The sequence below is a fragment of the Labeo rohita genome, chromosome 6, assembly GCF_022985175.1.
Source record: "Labeo rohita strain BAU-BD-2019 chromosome 6, IGBB_LRoh.1.0, whole genome shotgun sequence".
Lineage (NCBI taxonomy): Eukaryota > Metazoa > Chordata > Actinopteri > Cypriniformes > Cyprinidae > Labeo > Labeo rohita.
The window spans coordinates 23,396,607-23,417,323 of NC_066874.1; the positions used below are offsets into that span (position 1 = coordinate 23,396,607).

At 36.8% G+C, this 20,717-nt stretch overlaps 1 protein-coding gene and 1 long non-coding RNA gene across 3 annotated transcripts; both read left to right on the plus strand.

Moving 5' to 3' along the window:
• Positions 1-1,738: 1,738 nt before the first annotated feature.
• LOC127167155 (uncharacterized) lies at positions 1,739-10,022 on the plus strand. Its single transcript, XR_007827957.1, has 3 exons — positions 1,739-1,822; positions 2,164-2,251; positions 8,440-10,022. It is a non-coding gene; the product is annotated as an uncharacterized LOC127167155 (long non-coding RNA).
• A 3,027-nt stretch (positions 10,023-13,049) lies between these two features.
• Positions 13,050-20,312, plus strand: zranb2 (zinc finger, RAN-binding domain containing 2). 2 transcript variants are annotated; one of them, XM_051112864.1, is made up of 10 exons: positions 13,051-13,319; positions 13,894-13,946; positions 14,081-14,189; positions 16,380-16,462; positions 16,572-16,648; positions 16,877-17,020; positions 17,835-17,971; positions 18,367-18,432; positions 18,976-19,128; positions 19,346-20,312. In XM_051112864.1, the coding sequence occupies exons 1-10, from the start codon at positions 13,264-13,266 to the stop codon at positions 19,398-19,400; spliced, it is 933 nt and encodes a 310-aa protein (XP_050968821.1). In that variant the 5' UTR covers positions 13,051-13,263; the 3' UTR covers positions 19,401-20,312. The 2 variants fall into 2 exon arrangements, with proteins under 2 accessions (XP_050968820.1, XP_050968821.1); XM_051112863.1 differs by having other exon boundaries at positions 13,050-13,319; positions 18,976-20,312.
• The last annotated feature ends 405 nt before the right edge of the window (positions 20,313-20,717 follow it).

Genomic DNA, 20,717 nt, shown 5'->3' on the forward strand with positions numbered 1-20,717 from the left:
AACTTAACATTTCAAGTTGAAATAACTTGACTGAACTCAAATTGCTTTTTACAGTGTAGGACAGTTAGCGAAAGCTAAAGATTACAGTTTATAACATTTTAAATATTATAAATAAATATTATTTTTCTTACAAAACACATCGATTCACTTTATTATGCCTTTATTAACCCCCTTAGCTTCAGTAGCTTTCTTCTATTGGACTGTTGAATGTTACCATTTACTGCCATTATAAAGCTTGGAAGAGCCAGGACATTTTTTAATTGTATTTGTTTAAAAAAAGAAAGTCATATACACCTAGGATGGCTTGAGGGTGAGTAAATCATAGGGTATTTTTCATTTTTGAGTGAACTAGCCCTTTAACTCTGCTTGACACGTTCTTGAGAATTCATAGAAAAACTAGATATCCTATTCATGAACAAATCTTGATTCTTTTGAATCAGATCTTTTCAGTGAGTCAGTTCATTCAGACCTTTGATCTGATTCTCAAGTTCAACTCACTGACTTAGTGATTCATTTACAATGGCAACAGACCAGACCAGTGGAATATTATCATTGAATTATTTAGGTTTGTTCAGCACACAAAGCTACCTACTTTGAAAAAACATAAAATGTAGAGCATGAGTCATACAGAGTTATATTATGGTTTCTTTGAATTCTTTTTAAAGCTTAAAAGCTTCAGCCCCCATAATTGTAATTGCATGGAAAACATGAACTGCGCATTTAAAATGCCTCCTTTGAATAGAAAGAATGTCGTACAGGTTTGGAGTTTTTCTTTATAATATATTTTTGTGTGAACTCATTTTTTAACTTTAAAAGTAGTTTTTGTATTACAAACATTGAGATTTAAATGGAGGCTGTAGAGAGTCAACCCTGTACCTGTGAGGTTCATTAAGTCAGGATGTTATTGGTATCTGTGGGTTTTGATGTTTTCCATCATCACCTCGAGCAGTCACTCTAATGGAACGTGGGTTGAAGGCTTCGTCATCAAAAACGACCTTGCGTCCTCATTACACGTTGCACCGCAGACTGTGTGACTGAAGGTCTGAAGACTCTTTCTGGCTTAGAAAGAGGAATTAATTTTTCCAGCGGGGGAGTTTTGTCATGCAGAAGAAAACCTCAAAGCAAGACACAAACCTGCAACTTCCAACACGCTTGCAGCAACACAGTGTTCATTGATTTTTAAATGACACAAAAAGCATGTGCTTTCTGCTCTGTGAACTTGCCTTTGAATAAAACACCCATTCTGCTAATGACAAGAATTGCTTCTTATGAAAAGAATGTCTATGAATTTTTAAAAGGGTTCCTAATAAGAACTTTACTGTAGAAGATGTTACTGAGGATAAATGCATAATATTAATACATAATGCATATTTTAGATATCAGACAGCAGCCTTTTTATATGCTTGCTATATCTATATGGGTTTTTTTAAAGTAACAGACCAAGATAAGGTTATTTAGATATTGCTGTAATATCAACTAAATTCATTTATCAGCATCATGATTATATTTTGAATCACCTTCCCTCTTTCACTTTTATGTCCAGATGATGAATAATTGATTTTTCTTTTCTGCTGATGATACTCCTGGATTGTACAAACATCTATGGCAGCTTTTATGTCACCCGTGGTTTTCAAAAGGTGAACAAGAGGAACAAACACAGGATTCTAGATAGGTCACCATATGTTCTTTACTTCCATGTAACAATGTATGTGTCATTCCTCTTTACCTAGAGCAGCAAATCACAGGAAAAAATGACCTTTACATAATCACCTGCCATTTGAAGATTGCTTTTCCCCCTGCTCATCTGGTTGCTTTGATCAAGGTAACTTATGTTTCAGACGTCCATGTTAAACACAGCTGATTCTTAAAGACTCCTCTACATTGCACATCAGGACAAAATGTCTTATGCACTGACAAGGACGGAGGTACCTATGGTTCGTGTTGGGTGCATCCTTGGACGTCAAGTGTTGAATAGTTATTATGCCTTATCTGAAAATTCTGTCATATATTATTCATAGGATTCACAGGATTACCATTACTGTGTTGGTAAATTACTAATTAGTCCAGAATTATACATTTACTATGGAACATTTGAATGATTCTGAACACTGGTGATGTTCAATTCAACAATTTTCATTGTTCAATTGTATCGTTCAATAACAGGTGTCGAGTCTGGATTATGATGGAGCTCGTGTTCCCACCTGGTAATCTGCATGAAACATGTCCAGACATATCCACATAAGGGCTTTCCGTGAGTCTGATTTATTTCATTTCAGTGAACTTCAAAAGTCCTTACATATGTGTAAACAAAAATTTTGTGCATCACTATCGTTGTATGAATATGATTTATTCATATAGATTTTTATTATGACAACTTAAGTCCCAATGTGTGCCCCAATCAGTGTATAAGTTCATTCATCTCTAGGCTGAAAGGATTTTTGCTTGCTTTCATAAAAAGTTAAGAAAGCCAGCTTTCAGCTTACTCAACGGTTCTTGGGTTATTAACAGAGACGGTTCTCAGCTCAATGAGTCACTGGGTGCTTCTCAAACAGAAGGCTGCAACCTTCCAAGTCCAGTCCTTCTGAGGCTTCAAGGCTAGAGTTCTGCTCAGCATTAAATGCTACAATGAGACGGTCTAGTAAAAGTGCATTGCTTTTGTCCCCACGGTCACTGCACATAATTTGAAGAATACTTTATATTAAACATCTTTATATTAATTGATTTTCTGTTAATGCAATACATGTAATAACTGTCTGAGCTCTCCCAGTGGTTTATATCATGCACAGTTTAGCATTATGTGATTTAGAACAAGACAACCGGATCTGGATGACTTCATCCAGTATATATATATTTTTGTTACGTTGACATGGAATTGAATTGAATGAACTCAATGCTGATTCCTTTTTAGGTTTTTTTTATTATTTATTAATGCAATGTGCATTGTGGGTGATTGTAGGACGTAAAGGATATACCTGATTCATTCTTCAAAAATGATTGAGTGAAGGACATGAAGCTACAAAAACGTCCTTCAACTGGTCTTGATGACATGGCAGCCGAAATATGCAGCCTTCTGATTGAAAAGCGCCTATTGACTCAACATCCGAGTGGAGTTACAAATTGGGTATTGCTACAACCTTGCCTCTCTCTCACTCATCCTCTTTCTCATGGTCAGAATGTCCAGTCAAAATGAAATGTTATTTTTATGTGTTGTTACTCAAATAGTGGTAATACATCAAAATAAGGTTTCATTTCTTAAAATTAATTAGTTAAAGTAGGATAGGGTAGATTCTGCGCTGCTAGTTTCATCTAATTAAGCATGTTTTCGACATTTGCAAACATCTCTTTTGCATGTCACAAAAACACTTCTTATGGGTCTATAAATTTGAAGGCATTTCTCAACAGGTAAAAGTAGGGTACTTTTAATGAGGTTTAGCTTACCTGTCAAGAAGAATCTCCACAAGTTCATCATATTAATTGAAACATTCAGACTGAAAGGATGAAGATTTCACAATCCTAAGACGTCCACAGAAGATAGATAGATAGATAGATAGATAGATAGATAGATAGATAGATAGAACATATTTGTAACTGAAACTTCGTTTTAGCTAATGGACTAACTAACGTTAACAAATGTGACCTTGTTAGCTGTGTCTCATTTCAAAAGATGCACCATATGGAGGTTGCATTTGTCAGCTGCATACGCCATTGCAGTTGCCTCATTTAAGAAACTGACTGTTATTCCTTGTGAGATGTAAATTACTTTAAATTCTTTCTTAGTTTAGAATGTAATGGTTATTGATTTTAATGGTTCCTTTTCTAAAATGAGACATCCTTGGTTATGAATGAGGTTGACAGATGTGACCTCTAGAGGGTATAGCCTTTGAAATGAAACAGAGTGATTATAAAGTGTAACGAAAAATCAATGCTTTTGTGGTGCAGCTTAGTTATTTCCATTTTTTATTGCATTTAAAGAATTAGTTCACTTCCAGAATGAAAATGTCCTGATAATTTACTCACCCCCATGTCATCCAAGATGTTCATGTCTCTCTTTCTTCAGCCACAAAGAAATTAAGGTTTTTGAGGAAAACATTCCAGGATTTTTCTCCATATAGTGGACTTAAGTGGGGATCAGAGGTTGCGCTAGACTTTAACATTGTCCATCATTTTCACGGACAGCGTCGTAAAAATTCTATTTTAATAGATTCTCATTTTGATGAACTAATATCGATTCTTAAATCACAATCGATCTTTTGGTCTATGCTGTTTTCAGCTGATGAATGAACAGTGCACAAAGTGTGCCTTCCTTCCAATAAATAGCAATAGGCTAGGCTTTGTGTTACTTTTGATATGAAACAAAGTCTCAGATTTCAAATTCTGTCCATTTCATTAGGAAGTTCAAGCAATAAATACCGTTTTGACGCTCTTTAATGTGGCGTGATAGATCATTGTAGCTGCTCGTTACTCGCCTTCGCATAATCAAACGCATAACATTCGTGACAGTTTCGTTTTTGTTTTGGATCCCGTGCCCTGCTGCCAGACTGGAGCGCACTCGCCACCAACTGGACAGGGGTGGGAATTACAGTTACAATTTACAATAGATTACACTCAGTATAATCTGTCAAAGTAATGGACAGCCTACAGATTTTTCTGTCACTGATAAAACAAATTCTGTCAATGACAGACAATTTTCTGTTAATGCGACCTCTGGTGGGGATAAATGGGTTGAAGGGCTAAAACTGTAGTTTCAATGCAGCTTCAAAAGGCTCTACACAATCCCAGCCAAGGAATAAGGGTCTTATCTTGTGATCGGTCAGTTTCTAATAAAAACACAAATTTGTACACTTTTTAACCACAAATGCTTGTCTTGCACTCGCTCGACTTCACGCATTACATAATCACACATGCGTGACGTAGCCAGAAGTACCAACCCAATGTTTACAAAGCGAACGTGAAGAAAGTCAAACACTCTTTACAAAAAAAGGTAAAACAACGATGTTGAATGATTTTGAGTTTTTCACCCTTTCTTTATTTTTTAACCAAAGTACACACACAAAGAACTAGCCACGCGTGACTTTCCAATGCATGAAGTCATGCATGTGCATCGCAGAGCTAGTGCAAGATGAGCATTTGTGGTTAAAGTATAAAAGTTTTTAAGAAAATGAACAATCTTATTCCTCAGCTAGGATTATGTAGAGCCATTTAAGGCTACATTGAAACTGCAATTTAGATCTTCAGCTCCATTGATCCCCAACAAAGTCCACTTTATGGAGAAAAATCCTGGAATGTTTTTCTCAAAAACCTTAATTTCTTTGCGATTGCAGAAAGACATGAACATCTTGATGACTTGGGGTGAGTAAATTATCAAGAAATTTTCATTCTGGAAGTGAACTAATTCTTTAATGCAGTGTCACTGCATACATAAAGTGGTGGCACTGATGCCGTTAACCACGCAGAAGGCATTGTGTATGTGTCATACGTCCTCCACGTCCAGGAGCTACAGTGTACTATATGTGTTGAGGGCAGAAGATATCTTAACAACAGCTGTATGAGATGACAAGGAACAGAACACTGATGGCTCTATCGTGAGCCAGCTGTCCCTCAAAATCTTCCAGCATCAATCACAGTGTCACTGATGTGCTGTTATAAATCCTCTGCCGTGGCGTCTTAAGGGGTCAACACGCTCAACTGCACCGGCAGGGCTTTATCCAGCTTAGTAAGGCTAACGTAACGTTTTCACTGTTTAACAGTCTACAAAATTGATGATGTTATCGCTGAGAAGCTCTCAGGGAATATTAATTAGATATATGAAGATATTTATCAAAAGTTTAAAAAGTGTTTTTATTCCGTGATCTTCTTCAAAGCAATTACCCGACACTATCCAAGTATGATACCGATAAGCATCTAGGTTGTTGAATGTATTAACTGTGTCTTGCATTTAAAGCGGGAGTGAAGGATTTATTCTACTGACACGAGGGAATCAATTTGCTGCCAGTTTCATCCATTACATTAATATGTTAAAGTGGTCATTTGGTCTTCAGTTGCAATAGCGTTCAAGGAGGAGACTAGCAGACTGACGCCAGTGCTGGATAACCAGACCGTCGTCTGCCTCCATGCCCCATCCGCAGGGTAAAAGCTGCTGGATACGGGGGAAGGTGGCTAAACTGGCTCCAATTTAACGCCTCATTATGCAAATTGATCATCTCAATTGACCATCACTCTGATAATGGCAGGGCCAGACTGCAGGGGAGTTGAGATATTCCTCCAGAAAACATCAGTTAAATGTCCTGAGAGCTAAAAATAAGATTTGGATGTGAATTGAAGGAGACACTCTGGATGGTTTTCAATGGGGCATGACTATGCAGAGTGGCAATGAAGCTAAGAGTTACCTCAGCGACCCGATGGTCAGACACCCTGAAATGTCACCTGTAATTTGGTTTTAAAGGACAGTTTTGGCAGAAACTCCGACGGAACGACTCAGCGCCGAGCTGAATTTGACGCTGAACCTCTTAAAATGCTATTTTATGCCGTTAACCTGTTGCTGCGAATTAAGATGACGCGCCATTGCGATTATTTGCATGCGATCGCAAGCACCATGTGGATGAGCTGGCTCTGTCAGAGCTTAATTGCATTGATTGGCCTGGCCAGCTCTTCCTAATCTAGGATTATTATGATACATTAACAGCTGTGACTTGTTGTTTACAAGGCATTTATCAAGTGTTGTCAGTGTAATGGGACAAATTCCCACCTATCACGTTTATCACTGACTGAATCAGCCCTGTCGGATCCAGATGATGAACCAATCTGGGGAAAAGGCTTAACTGGGAGCCTTCAGACGATGCTACTTCGCCCTAAAATGATCTCTTCTAAATTAGGCAAACAACTGTTTTTCATATTTGATTGAAGAGAGGCAAAGATTTTATGTATGGTTTACATAATTGATGAGGGACTGTTCAATATATAATGCGCAGTACAGAATCTAATTCAGGTTAATGTGCTCTCTGAACCTTTTATGCCATATTGGACTATAGATTTGTATGTGCAGAGTTCGGGAAAGACACATTATGATGAAATATCCTTATGCAAAATTACAGTAAATTCATTAGAGCATACTATGCCGTTGCTAAATGACATTAGCCTTTAAGTCTCAGTGTAATATTCCTCAGTGTAACAACAGTGAATCATTCAAACGAACACTCATTAAAACAGAACTAAGGATTTGACAAACATATGTTGTGCCAGACAGAGCAAAGGATGAAGAGAGAAGGAGAGGAGGAGGTTGCGATGCGTCAATGTGTTCCCCGAGTTGTCTGAGTAAGGATGCTTCATATTCCACAGTATCGATTTTCACTTCTTTTTGAAGTGGTTCCCGAAAGTGAATCATTCCAATTACACAAGAACTTGTGTGACAGCCCTGACAGAAACATTTGAATTATGACTGCAGTCGATCCGTTGGCCTTGTTTGGGAACGAGGGTTTGGATATTGCATTTTGCTCAGTCTCACCGGCACGAGGGCACATGTTGTTATAGGAGATTGCCTTTCAATCTGTAAAACGCTTTATCTGTGCAACACTAGATCTGATTGTAGAACAATAGTTTTATACAGGTGGGAGCATTCTCTTCACATTATATTTTTCTAGCCATCAAATGGGGATGGATTTTACAAGTGGGTGTCATGAAAAAACTGAAACACAATCAATAAATATGATAATGGAAAATTGTAGTTGTGTGTTTTCACGCATTTTAAGATAGAAATAACTTTGATTATGTAACATGATTGACCCATGATTTTTTATGTCTAATATACAATATAAATATTTGGCATAGCCTATATTCCAAAAATGTCATCTGAACAAGCAAGTAACATATCTGCCGCTTTTGTTCTGACCAAATAAATGTTTTAAAATAAATCATGTTACTGCCGTTTAATTCTAACAATTGCAAAGTCAGATCAGATCACACGAATCATGGACTAGAACTGCTCTCTCACGCACATATCTGGTAGAAAATAAGTGTAATTTGCTTCAATGGCCATAGAAACACAAGAAAAAACAACAAAGGAAGTTCAATACCTATCTGAATCAAACAAACAAGTGCACAAGTAATAGCTAGCTACCTGTTGAGCCACTGAAATATCTTTACCTGTTCAGCTGGAAAAAAAACATCTGCATCAGTCTTTAATTCCTCCAGCTATTGGAGTTGTCACCACCTTTTAAAAGCCATGCTGATATTTACTCTCATTTTAGCACAGGCTTCTGTGGCTTTGACTGGCGACTTCACAGTTTGAGGGTTCTAAGTTTTGACAACAGGTGCACTAAATGTTAACAATGGCGACAATTTAGAACTTTAAAAGCAGCCATCGAAAAGTTTAAATTCTAAGCCGCTGTTTTAAGAACAAGCTACAGACATATAGTAATAACATTTTCTTCTTTCTGTTTACAGATGTGAACCACGCGAAGACTAGAGGCTTTAAACTGATGAATGACGTCAATTTCTCGCAAAATCATACCTGACACTTCAAATTATAAATATTTTTTATAAGCTTACCATTGCTAATCAATGTAAGGAAAGGAGACAGTTTTGAACACTGTTGTCTCATGTATTTGATCAAAAAACTTTTTTGTTAATTTTAACCAAAACAAAATTACATGTGTAGTATAGTACATATTTAACTTTAAAACAGTGAGTCAAGTTAGTGATGCAAATGTTTGTCAAAACCTATATGATTCCCCCACAGGACAAAAAAGGTGAATTACTGGCCATTATTTTCACTATAATAAAAGTCAATAAGGACTGGGACTGTCATATATATATATATTCTGATGCCATGTGATGGCACACTTTGTGTGATGTCCAGACCAAAATCTAGGACACTCTTTGAGTCAAATCTTTTTAACAGTTGAATCCGTTTATCCAGTTCCCAAACCTGGCCATAAAGGGTTCACCCTAAAATGTTGGTGCAGAGACTGACGCAAAGAGAAGAAATTGTTGAATAAAATCATTATTTATTTTTTCTTTGCACACAAAAATTATTCTCGTAGCTTTATAACATTATGGTTGAACCAATGATGTCACATGGACTATTTTAACAACGTTCTGGGCCGTATGAATGTTTCAGTTGCTTTGAGATCTATGCAGGGTCAGAAAGCTCTCAGATTTCATTAAAAATATCTTAATTTGTGTTCCAAAGATGAACGAAGGTCTTACAGGTTTGAAACAACATGAGGGTGAGTAATTAATGACAGACTTTTCATCTGGGTGAACTAACCCTTTAATGATTCATTCATGATTCAGACTCATTCAAACTAAATAACAAAGTTCCAGTCACAAAACTGCTATCACTTGACTTCAAGAAACAAACAAACAAAAACAAAAAACACTGCATGTGTTGTAGGGTAGAATGGGGTAAAATGCCCCCCTACTGTTTTTCCCAAAATAACCACAAGATCAAATCAAGATACATTTTTTATTGTAACTATGGACTGTGTTGACAAGAGTGATATAGAGGTGTTCACCATGAAGCTTACACTGGTGATGTACCGGAGAGAAAACGGATTTCACAGTAAAAGATCTAATTTTCAGCAGTAAGAAAAAAAGTGTTTTAAAGCTTGTTGTTTTGTAGAACATCACAGTTATATATGATACGAAAACAGTAGGGCCTGCAGATAGGGCGTATGCGTTATTTAAAAATATATATAATTACGTTTCCAGAATGACATAATTTTTTTCTCAAACATAGTCAGTGGGGTAAAACGCCCCTAGGAGGCAATGGGCAATTACTGTAGTTACTCTGTTTTGAACATTAAATCCTTTGTTTTTCCATTAAATGTATGTTAACTAGTTGGTTGAATAAAAAAATTTGGATTTTATATTTAAAAATTACCTCAAGTTAGCATAAGGTAGCTGGTTAGCTAGCCAGTTAGCATCAGCTAACAAAATGTTTCACATAGGCTATTATAATTTTGTAACTCGTAATAATTGATTATATTATTTTTAATTTTAAGCTAAAACTGCCTGTACTCTGATTTTGCTGTAAATGTTTAAAGCTGGGGGGGCATTTTACCTCACCCATGGGGGTGTTTTTCCCCATAGGTGGGGTAAAATATCCCCTTGGTACAAATAAATTTTTTGTTTAAAATCTAAATCTCTTTAAAATCTTATAATTTAACATGAAAACACTGGACATTTTTTCATACTTTCATACTCATGTCATTGTCACTAAAACTATGATGATTTTTCTAAACATGTTTAACTTTTCTCCACTCTACCCTATACTACTCATTGTAATTAGATGGTCTAATTTAAAAGAATTTCATACAAATTTAAAATGACATAAGGTAAGTAAATTTAGCTACCTCTGGATGCATGACGTACTGTTATATTAAAATATGATATTTTAATAAATGGTAGCTCACCTTTTTTTCACCTCCCTGTATAATGTACTGTTATGACACAGGACATGCAATTTTCTCACCTCACAAGCATCACGTTAAAGCAGGATGCCTTATGTTATGCAATGTCACTTTACGTTACACTGTACATGACATTATTATCCGTTCAGCTTTCGAGCGTGAGGTCACCTCTGAGAAGAGAAATGAAGACATGATAGCACTCATCTAGATGAGAATATTTATCCAGTGTCGCTGTCCTCCCTCTGACTTATTCAACGCGCAAAAAACCATTGCAATGGAGCCCCACTGCGGATGACCTTCTGAATGAGAAGTGCTCCCATGCATTGACAATGAATATGCATTAGAGAGATTACAATGAGGTGACAAGGCAGGAGCTCTCATCCAAATACCAGCACAGCTGGCAGCCAGCTTTCCTGAGCTACTCCTCACCTCTTACATAAGAGCACAGCAAGCTGACAGCACCTCGCCGTCCACTCATGCAAACCAAAAGATCTCTGTTGCTGTTCTCAGCTGTCTCACTTTTGATTCGACAAGAGCAGCTGCTCTGAGAACTTCCTTGAATTGCACAAGGACGGAATCATTTCTTGTATAGGTGCGTGGGGGAATACAAGCTTCCGTTATTAGCTTATTATTATGATGTTAAACCAACGTGTCAAAGTAACACAACCCCCCTTCCATCAGGAATAGCTTCCACCATCTGTCAGATCCAGAAATCCCAGGTGGCTTTATATAGGGATTCAAACCTCCGTTGGCTACCCTTCACTGTCAAAAAAGCACCTGAGTGGAACATCCGAAGTAAGAACTAGACTGGACAGTGACATTTGCAGGCCCAAAGACTCATTTGCGACTATGATCGATTATGGATGTTAGTTGTGTTGACAACACATTATCATTGATTGTTTAAAAGCACTAGGTTAGGGGAAGCATTAGGATGCCGAAAAGTGTTGCTGGACTATTTTGAGCTTTTAAATAGCAAAAAAAAGCACTCTCAGAAGAGTGTGTTCTTTCTCATGATTCTACTGATAAAGAAATGTATTATTCATAATCCGAGTTCTTGTTTTCATTTCAATGAGCTCCTGCAGAAAAGTGTATTTGTCCTTTTTATGCACACATACACAAACATGGTAGAAAGGAAAGCTAATCTTAATACATTTACATATCTTTTCTTGGCTGGGGCTGTTTTACGAAGTCAATTTGATATAAGGGTGTGAGCTAAGAAAGCGTAAATGCTAAATAAACTCTGCCATTAAGGCTTTGTCATGTGCATGACTTTTGCATTCAGTTATTTCACATTTATATGTAATATCCATCAAAAAACTGTCCATCCAAAAACATGTTTATGTAAATAGCCATGGTAAAATGTGGGCATCAGATATTTTTAAACACCTCCACTTGAAAAACAATGTGGGCATTCTGACTCATAAGCAATGCACCAGCTGTGCTAGAGACCTCTGAAACAGCGTGAGTTTGGCAGAGAATGGAGGACAGGCTTAGCTTGGTGAGCACCAGCAAGGATGGGTCCTATCTAAGTCCCTGCAGGACTGAGAACTCACAGTGGGAGGGATGTCTCAACTCCATCTGGCCCAGCAACGCGTGTGCCTTCATGCCGAACCGAACCAAGGTCTGCAAAATGTTGGCGCAACGAATGAGGCATTGCATAAGGGTGGCATTTGAAAGGAAAGATTTGGAGATGTGTCACAATATGTCTGTAGATATCTGCATGTTCCTCACATATGGCAATGGCATGTAGGTCTGTGGTTTTTACTCTTTTCTGTGATGCATGTGTAAATGTTAACATGGGAACAAGCCTGTAGTGAGTACAGACTTAGTTGCTGCCAAATGTACCAATTCTCCAGACTGTTGTGTGATGAACACAATCTGCCATCTAGTGGATGTATTTAAAGCACAGGTTCACAATCAGAGATTAAATAATGTCTATATTACTGTGTATTGTAGACATATGTGTCTTTGATGTGTTTCAAATAGCCTAACAATACATTATGCAATTATTTAGTACAATACTACATCCATAAAAAGAAGTCGAACTTACATACAGATTTAGCCTATATAAACCTTGTGGAAGAAACTAGTGCTGAAAACATGTTTTAAAAGCACAGAAATTTATGTAACTTTTCTGGCAGCTAATGTTATCTTCTTAAAAATTATGTCTAATTATGCACTAATCGCGAATTTAATTATTTATTTTCAGAGTAGCTAAGTCGTTGTAATTTTAGCAGTCTTTAGTTCTACTTAGGATGTCCATATGCAGAATACTATATCATCATTACTTGATACTGCATTTCGGCAAAATATTTTGTTTTCTTTGTTATTCTCTTGCCTTATTTTATTATTTGGGGCCTTTGAAAAATAAATGGCCCATAAGGAAATGACGCAGGGAATTAAAACGAATGTGTAGGGTCTATTTTTGGCAGTTAGGAGTATGATCATCTGTTTGAGCTGTCACACGTAGTTTAGACAAATTGAATTATTTTAGAAATAAATCTAATTAGACTTCATTGCACGTCTGTAATGGAAGCTAGTACTGCTGCACGTCAAGTTTGTGGCTGTGGTTCAAAATCTAGCGAGCCGCCTATCTAGACAGCATCACTCGGCGTCTGGGTCCCGCCTACCATGCACCTAGATAGGGAGCCAATTAGATTATGAGACGCAGCCCATGTGTCTTTCGGTAGCAAACGTATTCCTGCATACGCTCTTTCTCACTCTGTAAAGTGTTGTTTTTGCTGTACTTGTAGGTTTAAATACTAGTGCTGGTGTAATAAATACATATTAATACTCATAAGGCTTTCTTCATTTCTCTGGCGGATTTGTGGCGGGGGCAGCTGAGAGGACGAACATGTCGGGAAAGAGTTTTCGCGTTAGCGACGGAGACTGGATTTGTCCCGATAAAAAGTAAGACCTGCCGTATAATGGTTTATTAAAAATCCCAATTATTAATATATACGCATATGTTTGCATTACTTACAAGTTAATCCCTCTGGGAAAATGAATGTTGTGGCTGAGAGAAGATCACACGCTTCTGTTAGCATAGCATGTGTTAGCTTTAGCGCACATTTATAGTGTGTGTTTGGGCCTATAAACGCGTTCTTTTCGTTTTTGAAAACAAACGTAAAACATTATATTAATTTCTTTCCACTAAACCACTGGTAATCAAATACTTTTGAGAGTTACACGTTCGTAATTCTTAGGTTAAGCGATTAGCTAGTCAGTTGCTATGTGCACGAGTCTGCTAACGTTATCTGCCATTATATCGTCTTCATTAGTAGTTGCAATGTTTTGGGCTATTTGTGAAATGTTTCTTTAAAAAAAAAAAGTTGTATTATGAATGTATTTAACTGTGTGCACCACTTGAACGTCTCACTGTTGTTTGAAAGTGTTAGTGAGTTGGCCTGTTCTTTGTGTGCATGAATGCCGAATGATGTTTATGTCTACAGACCTAATCAGTTTTATCTTTATAAAATCTTAGGTGTGGAAATGTCAACTTTGCTAGAAGAACGAGCTGTAACAGATGTGGCAGGGGTAAGTGGATTATAATTGTTTGTATAATCACTACATGTTATATATTAGGGGTGTGTCACAAAAATGAGTATCAATGCATGCACAGTACTTTATCATGATGAGTCTAAACTAATTAGCCAATTTTCCTTAAACAGAAAAGACAACTGAAGCAAAGATGATGAAAGCGGGGGGAACCGAGATTGGAAAGACTCTGGCTGAGAAGAGCAGAGGTCTTTTCAGTGCCAACGACTGGCAGTGCAAAACGTGGGTATTGCTATAAAATGGCTTAACACTAGAATGTACATTATAAACATATTCATAATAGTTAAAATCACAAGTATCTGTTAAAGTTAGCTGTTCTTATCCTTCTGTGTTGACAGCATGTCTTTTCAATTTGTTTCGGTGACATTAAAGAAAACCATTCCTTCCGACTTCATATTTTACTTCTCATTCGAACCCAACACTGTTCAACCTGCTTAATGGAGCAGAATAAATGTACACAGTGTAATGATATCCTGTCATGAAGCGCAATAAATGGGATCGGTTCACTTGAAAAGGTTGAAGTGAAAAATAAGTGACATTTCACAAAGCTTTTTGTGTAATGCTGCTTATAATTCAACCATTTTTTTCCTGTTTAGCATTGACGGTGTGGATGGGGACTTGTGGTTTTGGCATACCTGGTCCTAAAGAGTTTAGCGCCATCTGTAATCACACTCACTAGAGAAATCAAACCAAATGCTGCCTTCAAGTGCATCTGGACAACTAGTACCTCTGGAGGGCCAGTCACACAGCACTTTTTGTTGCATTGACTTCTATTCGTAGAATGCAGGAGACAAACATAAGCTTGTGAATACGTGAATGTGAATATCACTGCATTCCAAAGTTCAAGTTTGGTGAACTCTGCCCCTCAAATTTGTATCATGGAAATACGTAACCAGTAGAAGATTGATTGCAGATTTGCAGTAATGTGAAGTAGATGGCATATTTTTATATTTTGAATGTATTATATCCACTTTTTCTCTAACGCGGAAGAAAGCCTATAGGGAAATAACGAAAAGAATAACCACGTGCAGTAAATGGTAAAACACTTTGCACTACAATGTGCTCATAATTAAGATAATACATTAAAATAACATGGTAAGGCATAACAGTTTGCAATATCAAGCAGCAAAACAAGCTGTTTAGTACAGCTAAAAATAGCTGGACGTGGTTGAGACCGAAGCCAGACCCATAAAATTTGCAAATAAAAAATGAATGACATGAGAAAAAAAGTGGATGTTGAATTGTCTTTCTAAAAAGACAGTTGAGCATGATGTCATATTACAACGTAGCGTCCGTAGCAATTTTGTATGCTCAGTCTAGTGTGACCACAGTTCATTAATACGACATCATGCATTCAGTTTGGAAACAACACAGAAGCTGCCTGAGCAAAATAAAAAGAATTATATTATAAACAACACACTAAAGTAACTACATCCGAATTCAAAATGAAAAGTATTAATTTCTGTCACTTATGTATGCGTTGTATCACATCTAAATGTTTTGTTACATAAAGCAAACTGGAAGTTGAGTAATTAACTTTCTACACCATTTTCTACAGGCTCATTGAGCTATATTTTGTTTACACAGATATACTATATTTGAAGTAACAGATATATTCTATATTATAGGGCAGTGTGTTTAAGTAGCACAGGTATATTTGTAGCAAAAGGCAAATATACATTGGATCAAAACTATTTATTTTTCTTTTATGCCAAAAATCATTGCGATATTAAATAAAGTTCCATGTTCCATGAATATATTTTGCACATTTCCTACTGTAAATATTTCAAAATGTAACTTTTGATTAGTAATATGCATTGCTAAGAGCTACATTTTGACAACTTTACAGGCGATTTTCTCAATATTTTCATTTTTTGCACCCTCAGATTACAGATTTTCAAATAGTTGTATCTCAGCCAAATATCAAATATTGCCCTATCCTAACAAACCATACATCAATGGAAAGGGTCACAAATGACTTCACTTTGCCATTCATGTGCTTAAAGTGATTTTAAGATATTTTCAACTACACTTAAAGGGCATAGAAGTCTTCAGTATTACTTAAAAAGTACAAGCAGGTGTGCAGCTAAACTCTGCAGGACAGTGGCCATCCTAGACCGTGGTTGCATTTTGCTGGCTTACATTTTTCCAGATCCAACCCAAATTGGACTATAAACTATTATAAGCAAGAATAGATCTCTTCTTTCATATTTTCTTTAGGTTGATCATCCTTTTCTTGTTTAGTTCTGAAAGGACCTCTGAATGAAAAGGTCAAATTTGTTTGATAGTTTGATAGTTGGTCAGGTCTTGTAAATAACCCAAGGGCACCCTTTTCTTTTTCTTGAATGAATTTGAGACCCTTGTAATATACCGATGTATTAATATCTGTACTTGTTCTTGCTTTAAATCTAGGTGTGGTAATGTAAACTGGGCCAGAAGATCAGAGTGCAACATGTGTAACACTCCTAAATATGCCAAACTGGAGGAAAGGACAGGTATATCTTTATCTTTGTTCAAAATTGAAAGTTAGCATAAATTTCTTGACACATTGACGGCAGTGTTGTGAATTTTTGTTTAATGTCATCTGCTTGATGCATGTAACAGGATACGGTGGAGGGTTCAATGAGAGAGAGAATTTAGTCTACAATGAGCGAGAGGAGTCTGATGGTGAATACGATGAGGTCAGTGGATTTTTTTAATTTTTTAGTACACACAGATGACGTTTCTTGATATTAAAGAAATAATTCACCCAGAAATGAAAAATTTATGACACAAGGGTGTGTAATCAATGACAGAATTTTCATTTTTTGGGTGAACTATCCCTTTAATATGAAGGCCAGACTTCATAGCAATACAGATGATTTACAGATAAACTTGAATTTTAAAAATGTTGTTGGTTTTCTGGACAGTTTGGGCGCATAAAAAAGAAGTATCGTGGAAAAAGCAAGAAGGACAATGAAAAGAAAGAGGAACCCAAAAAAAAAGATGATGACGACGAAGAAGAAGAAGAAGATGATGATGAAGATGGAGATCTTTCAAAATACAAACTTGATGTAAGAGATTTTATTCTGTTAGGCTGGCTGCACACAAGACTATTTTTAAATCTCAACAGATTTTAAAACCATGGGCGACCACAGACATAAAGACCGTTTTAACCGATTTTTAGCCTTATAGTCCTCTGACTGTGCACACTAGATGATTCGAGCAGACCACACAACCACACACTTGTTGATTGTAGGAACAATTTCACAATGACACAAGATCTCACAGAGACTCGCGAGATCAAACGTGGCTAGAGAAGACAAACAAATGGAAGACGATCCATGTTGTCAGCACATGTTCTGTTTCACAGTGAAAAAGTATAAAAAGAATTTGAATGATGTATTCTGCTTTCATGGCATTTTTTGTGGCTGCCAGTGCCAGGTTTCAGCTATGGAAGCACGCAACATCCATTAAGTGATGCTTGCTTGCTCTAATTGGCTATCGCGGGTATCACGTCAGAGGCAGCCAGATCAAGATCAAGAATTTACTATTTGAGTTCGGGGACTCTCCGTCTCAATCAGGAGCATTTAAATAATCATATTAACACTACACAATAGAGTATTTCTGGACAAAAAATTGCTTGTGACAAGCCACGAATCGGGCCACACTCCCTGATTGTTCAGGGGTGCAAATCCTCTAGTGTGTGGCTAGCTTTAGTCATCCCCTCCTTTGTTTTATTAGGTATGTTGTTTGTAAAATGACTGCAGTAGTAAGTCATAAAGAACAGATTTGAAAATCGCAGTAGGGTTCAATATAAAACAAATCTTTACAGCTTTAGCAGAAATATGAATCTACCATTATAGTTTTTCATCTTTATCCTGTTAGGATGATGACGATGATGACGATGATGCAGATTTGTCCAAGTATGATTTGGATGCTGATGATGAGAAGAAAGGCAGTCGTTCAGGCTCCTCGCGGTCTTCGTCACGCTCGTCCAGTTCAAGTTCCCGGTCTAGGTCCAGGTAAAAGGGTACAGGTCAAGGGTAACTCCAGGCAAATGTCAGTATCAGCTCAAATCTTTATTCAAATCTCATTGCAATAATCTGTTTTAATGTTTAATTTCTTTCTCTTTCTCTCTTTTTTTCAAAAATATAATTTGTCTTTTTCAATTGCCGCCTTGATTGATATGATAGTATGAATATTGATGTACTTTTAAGTGATTGTGTCAATTCATTTATTTACAAGTAATTCATACCATCAACACAACTTGAAACAGGTGTTTTAATGTATTTTTAAAAAGCCAAAGCTGATCTTTTTAGTCTCTTTTCTTGGGTTTTTTTGTCAGAGGGTCTTTAACTTTCTTGGAAAAATTGGAAATTTGTGGTGTGTTTTTTTTGTTGATGTCGGTGTCTTGCAGATCCCGGTCCAGGAGCTCATCCAGTTCCAGATCACGATCTCGTTCTCGCTCCAGGTCCAACTCCAGGTGAATGAGGTCACATGCACTCTCCTGGAGAGAGAGAGAGTGTGTGTGTGTGTGTGTGTGTGTGTGTATAAACAGCCAATGGTTGTAGTGAACTCTTTGTCCTTCTGAGTCTGAACAGAAGTTGATCAAACAAATGATCAAAAAATGAGGGGCCAGTAAGTTTTAGCTTTATCTGTTTGAACAGGATTTTCGACTTTGTTCTCAGTGTAGGTGTCAAGAGCTTTCTTGTTCTTTTATAAAATGTGCTCTTTTGGAGCTGTTGATTATTCAGTGTCCCAGATCTCAATTTATCTGCCAACACTGTGACATCTAACTGGCAATTAGAGCTGTAAGGTATCTGACGGGTTCAGCTTTATTCTTCTGAAAGATCAGTTGGTCAGACCTGCAGTTTTGGTCTTATAAAGAAGTTTAGTAAAGTAGTATTTAGAAAGATTCGGGTGGATGTTTTCCTCCCATTTCAGTCCCTTTGATAATCTTGTTATAGATATCTGTGTAATGATGTTTGTTGACTTCATGAGAATGCTTATTTATTCCCTTTGAAAGATCCAGCTCCAGATCAGGAAAGGGCTCTGCTTCTTCAAAGAAGAGGTCTCGCTCCCCTTCGTCATCGCCTGAAGGAGGCCAGAAGAGGAGTCGCTCCAGGTCCTCCTCTGGTGGCCGCAAAAAAAGACGCGCACGATCGCACTCGTCTGAAAGGTTTGGTGTAACACATGGTGTCCTGGATTCCAGGCGTCCTTCTGCATTATACACAGGGCTCTGTGATATAGCCGTACATTTCTGAAACAGTCACAAAATTGTGCTTTTCTCTGTGCAATATATTTTTAATGGTTTGTTTTGATTTCAAGAACCAAATCACTTAATCGGTCATGGTCTTTCTCTTTCTCTTTGTCTCTTTCTCTCTATCTCTTTGTAGGCGCAGAGGCTCATCTGGATCATCCCACTCTGGCTCAAGCTCAAAACAGAAATGATTAACAAAAGAAACAAATTCTTTCTAAAACTGCATGTTGTTGGTTTTGGTTTTTTGTTTTTCAAACTCCAAGTTTTGTTTTTTGGCCTATTGCAACTACCCAACTGTTTGAATTCATATTGATTTCTATGAAAAAAAACTTGCGCACATGTTCACGTAACCTCTTCACAAGTTTTCTGCCTTTTGTTTTTTTTTTAAACATCTAGCCAAATCTCTCAACAGTATAACTCAAAGTGTAAGCTCTGTAGTGTCAGTGGGTTTATAGAGAAATAACATCAAGTCTGTGACTATAAATGGCACATATCTTCTGGACATCAACTGTTTTAATGGGAAATTATGCAAATTATATTGCAGAAGTAGTTTTATTCATCCATTGTCAGACATTACTACTATCAGAATACTATCAAGCAAAAACTATTCTATAAAAAATACTCAGATGCTGGGTTTATAGTTCTTTGATATTAAACTCCTCACAAGATATGATGATGGCTTAAACATTAAATAACCACCTGATGCCAGCATCTTATAGAAAGCTTTTCCTCAGAGGCGTAACAATGCCTTGTCTAATTGTGTGCGTTAAAGGTAAGTATGTTTTTTCTATACTTGTAGAGATTTATTTTCTTTTGGCAAGACAGATGAAATGTGAATTTTTATTTTTTTTGGTCATTTTGGTCTTTTTTTGGTCTTTGTTCTTAATTTTATCATTTGTGGAACTAAGAAACTAGACAAACTCGTGGACAAACTCAAATTACTGATAAATTACTGGTTTGGATTTCTTTTCTGTGCTCAAATTAAATTTGGAACATGTGAAATAATCACCCTCTTCTAACAAAGAAAATATGAAACTGTTTTACTGTCCTTTAAAATTGCATAAGTGTGTAACCAACATGAATAAACACTTGTTAATCTGAAACATTTGTTTGCACTTTTTTGTCCTCCTGTGTTACTGCATTGGGGGATGTCTTGGTTGAGATTTTTTTTTTCTTCCAAAAGATGTGCTCTTTGTTATTGAATTAGCTCTGCCTTTATAAACTATGACTTGTTTTACTGCAAACCTATAAAGGCTGATGTTTTTAATAGTCCCCATATTACAAGAGGAGACGGAGGGATGGTTGCAACATTTTTGACATTTGTGTGTATCTTGGAGTTGTTTTAAGCCAGTTCAATGTTACATTTCACCTCATAGTCTGGGTTAGTTGTAATATACCCTGGGTTGAGATGTAACATTATGCATAAGGGTTATGACCAAAAAAAAAAAGATTTAGAATGCTTTTTATTCATGTTGACTTTTCAACATTATTGGTGTGTGTTTAAGCAT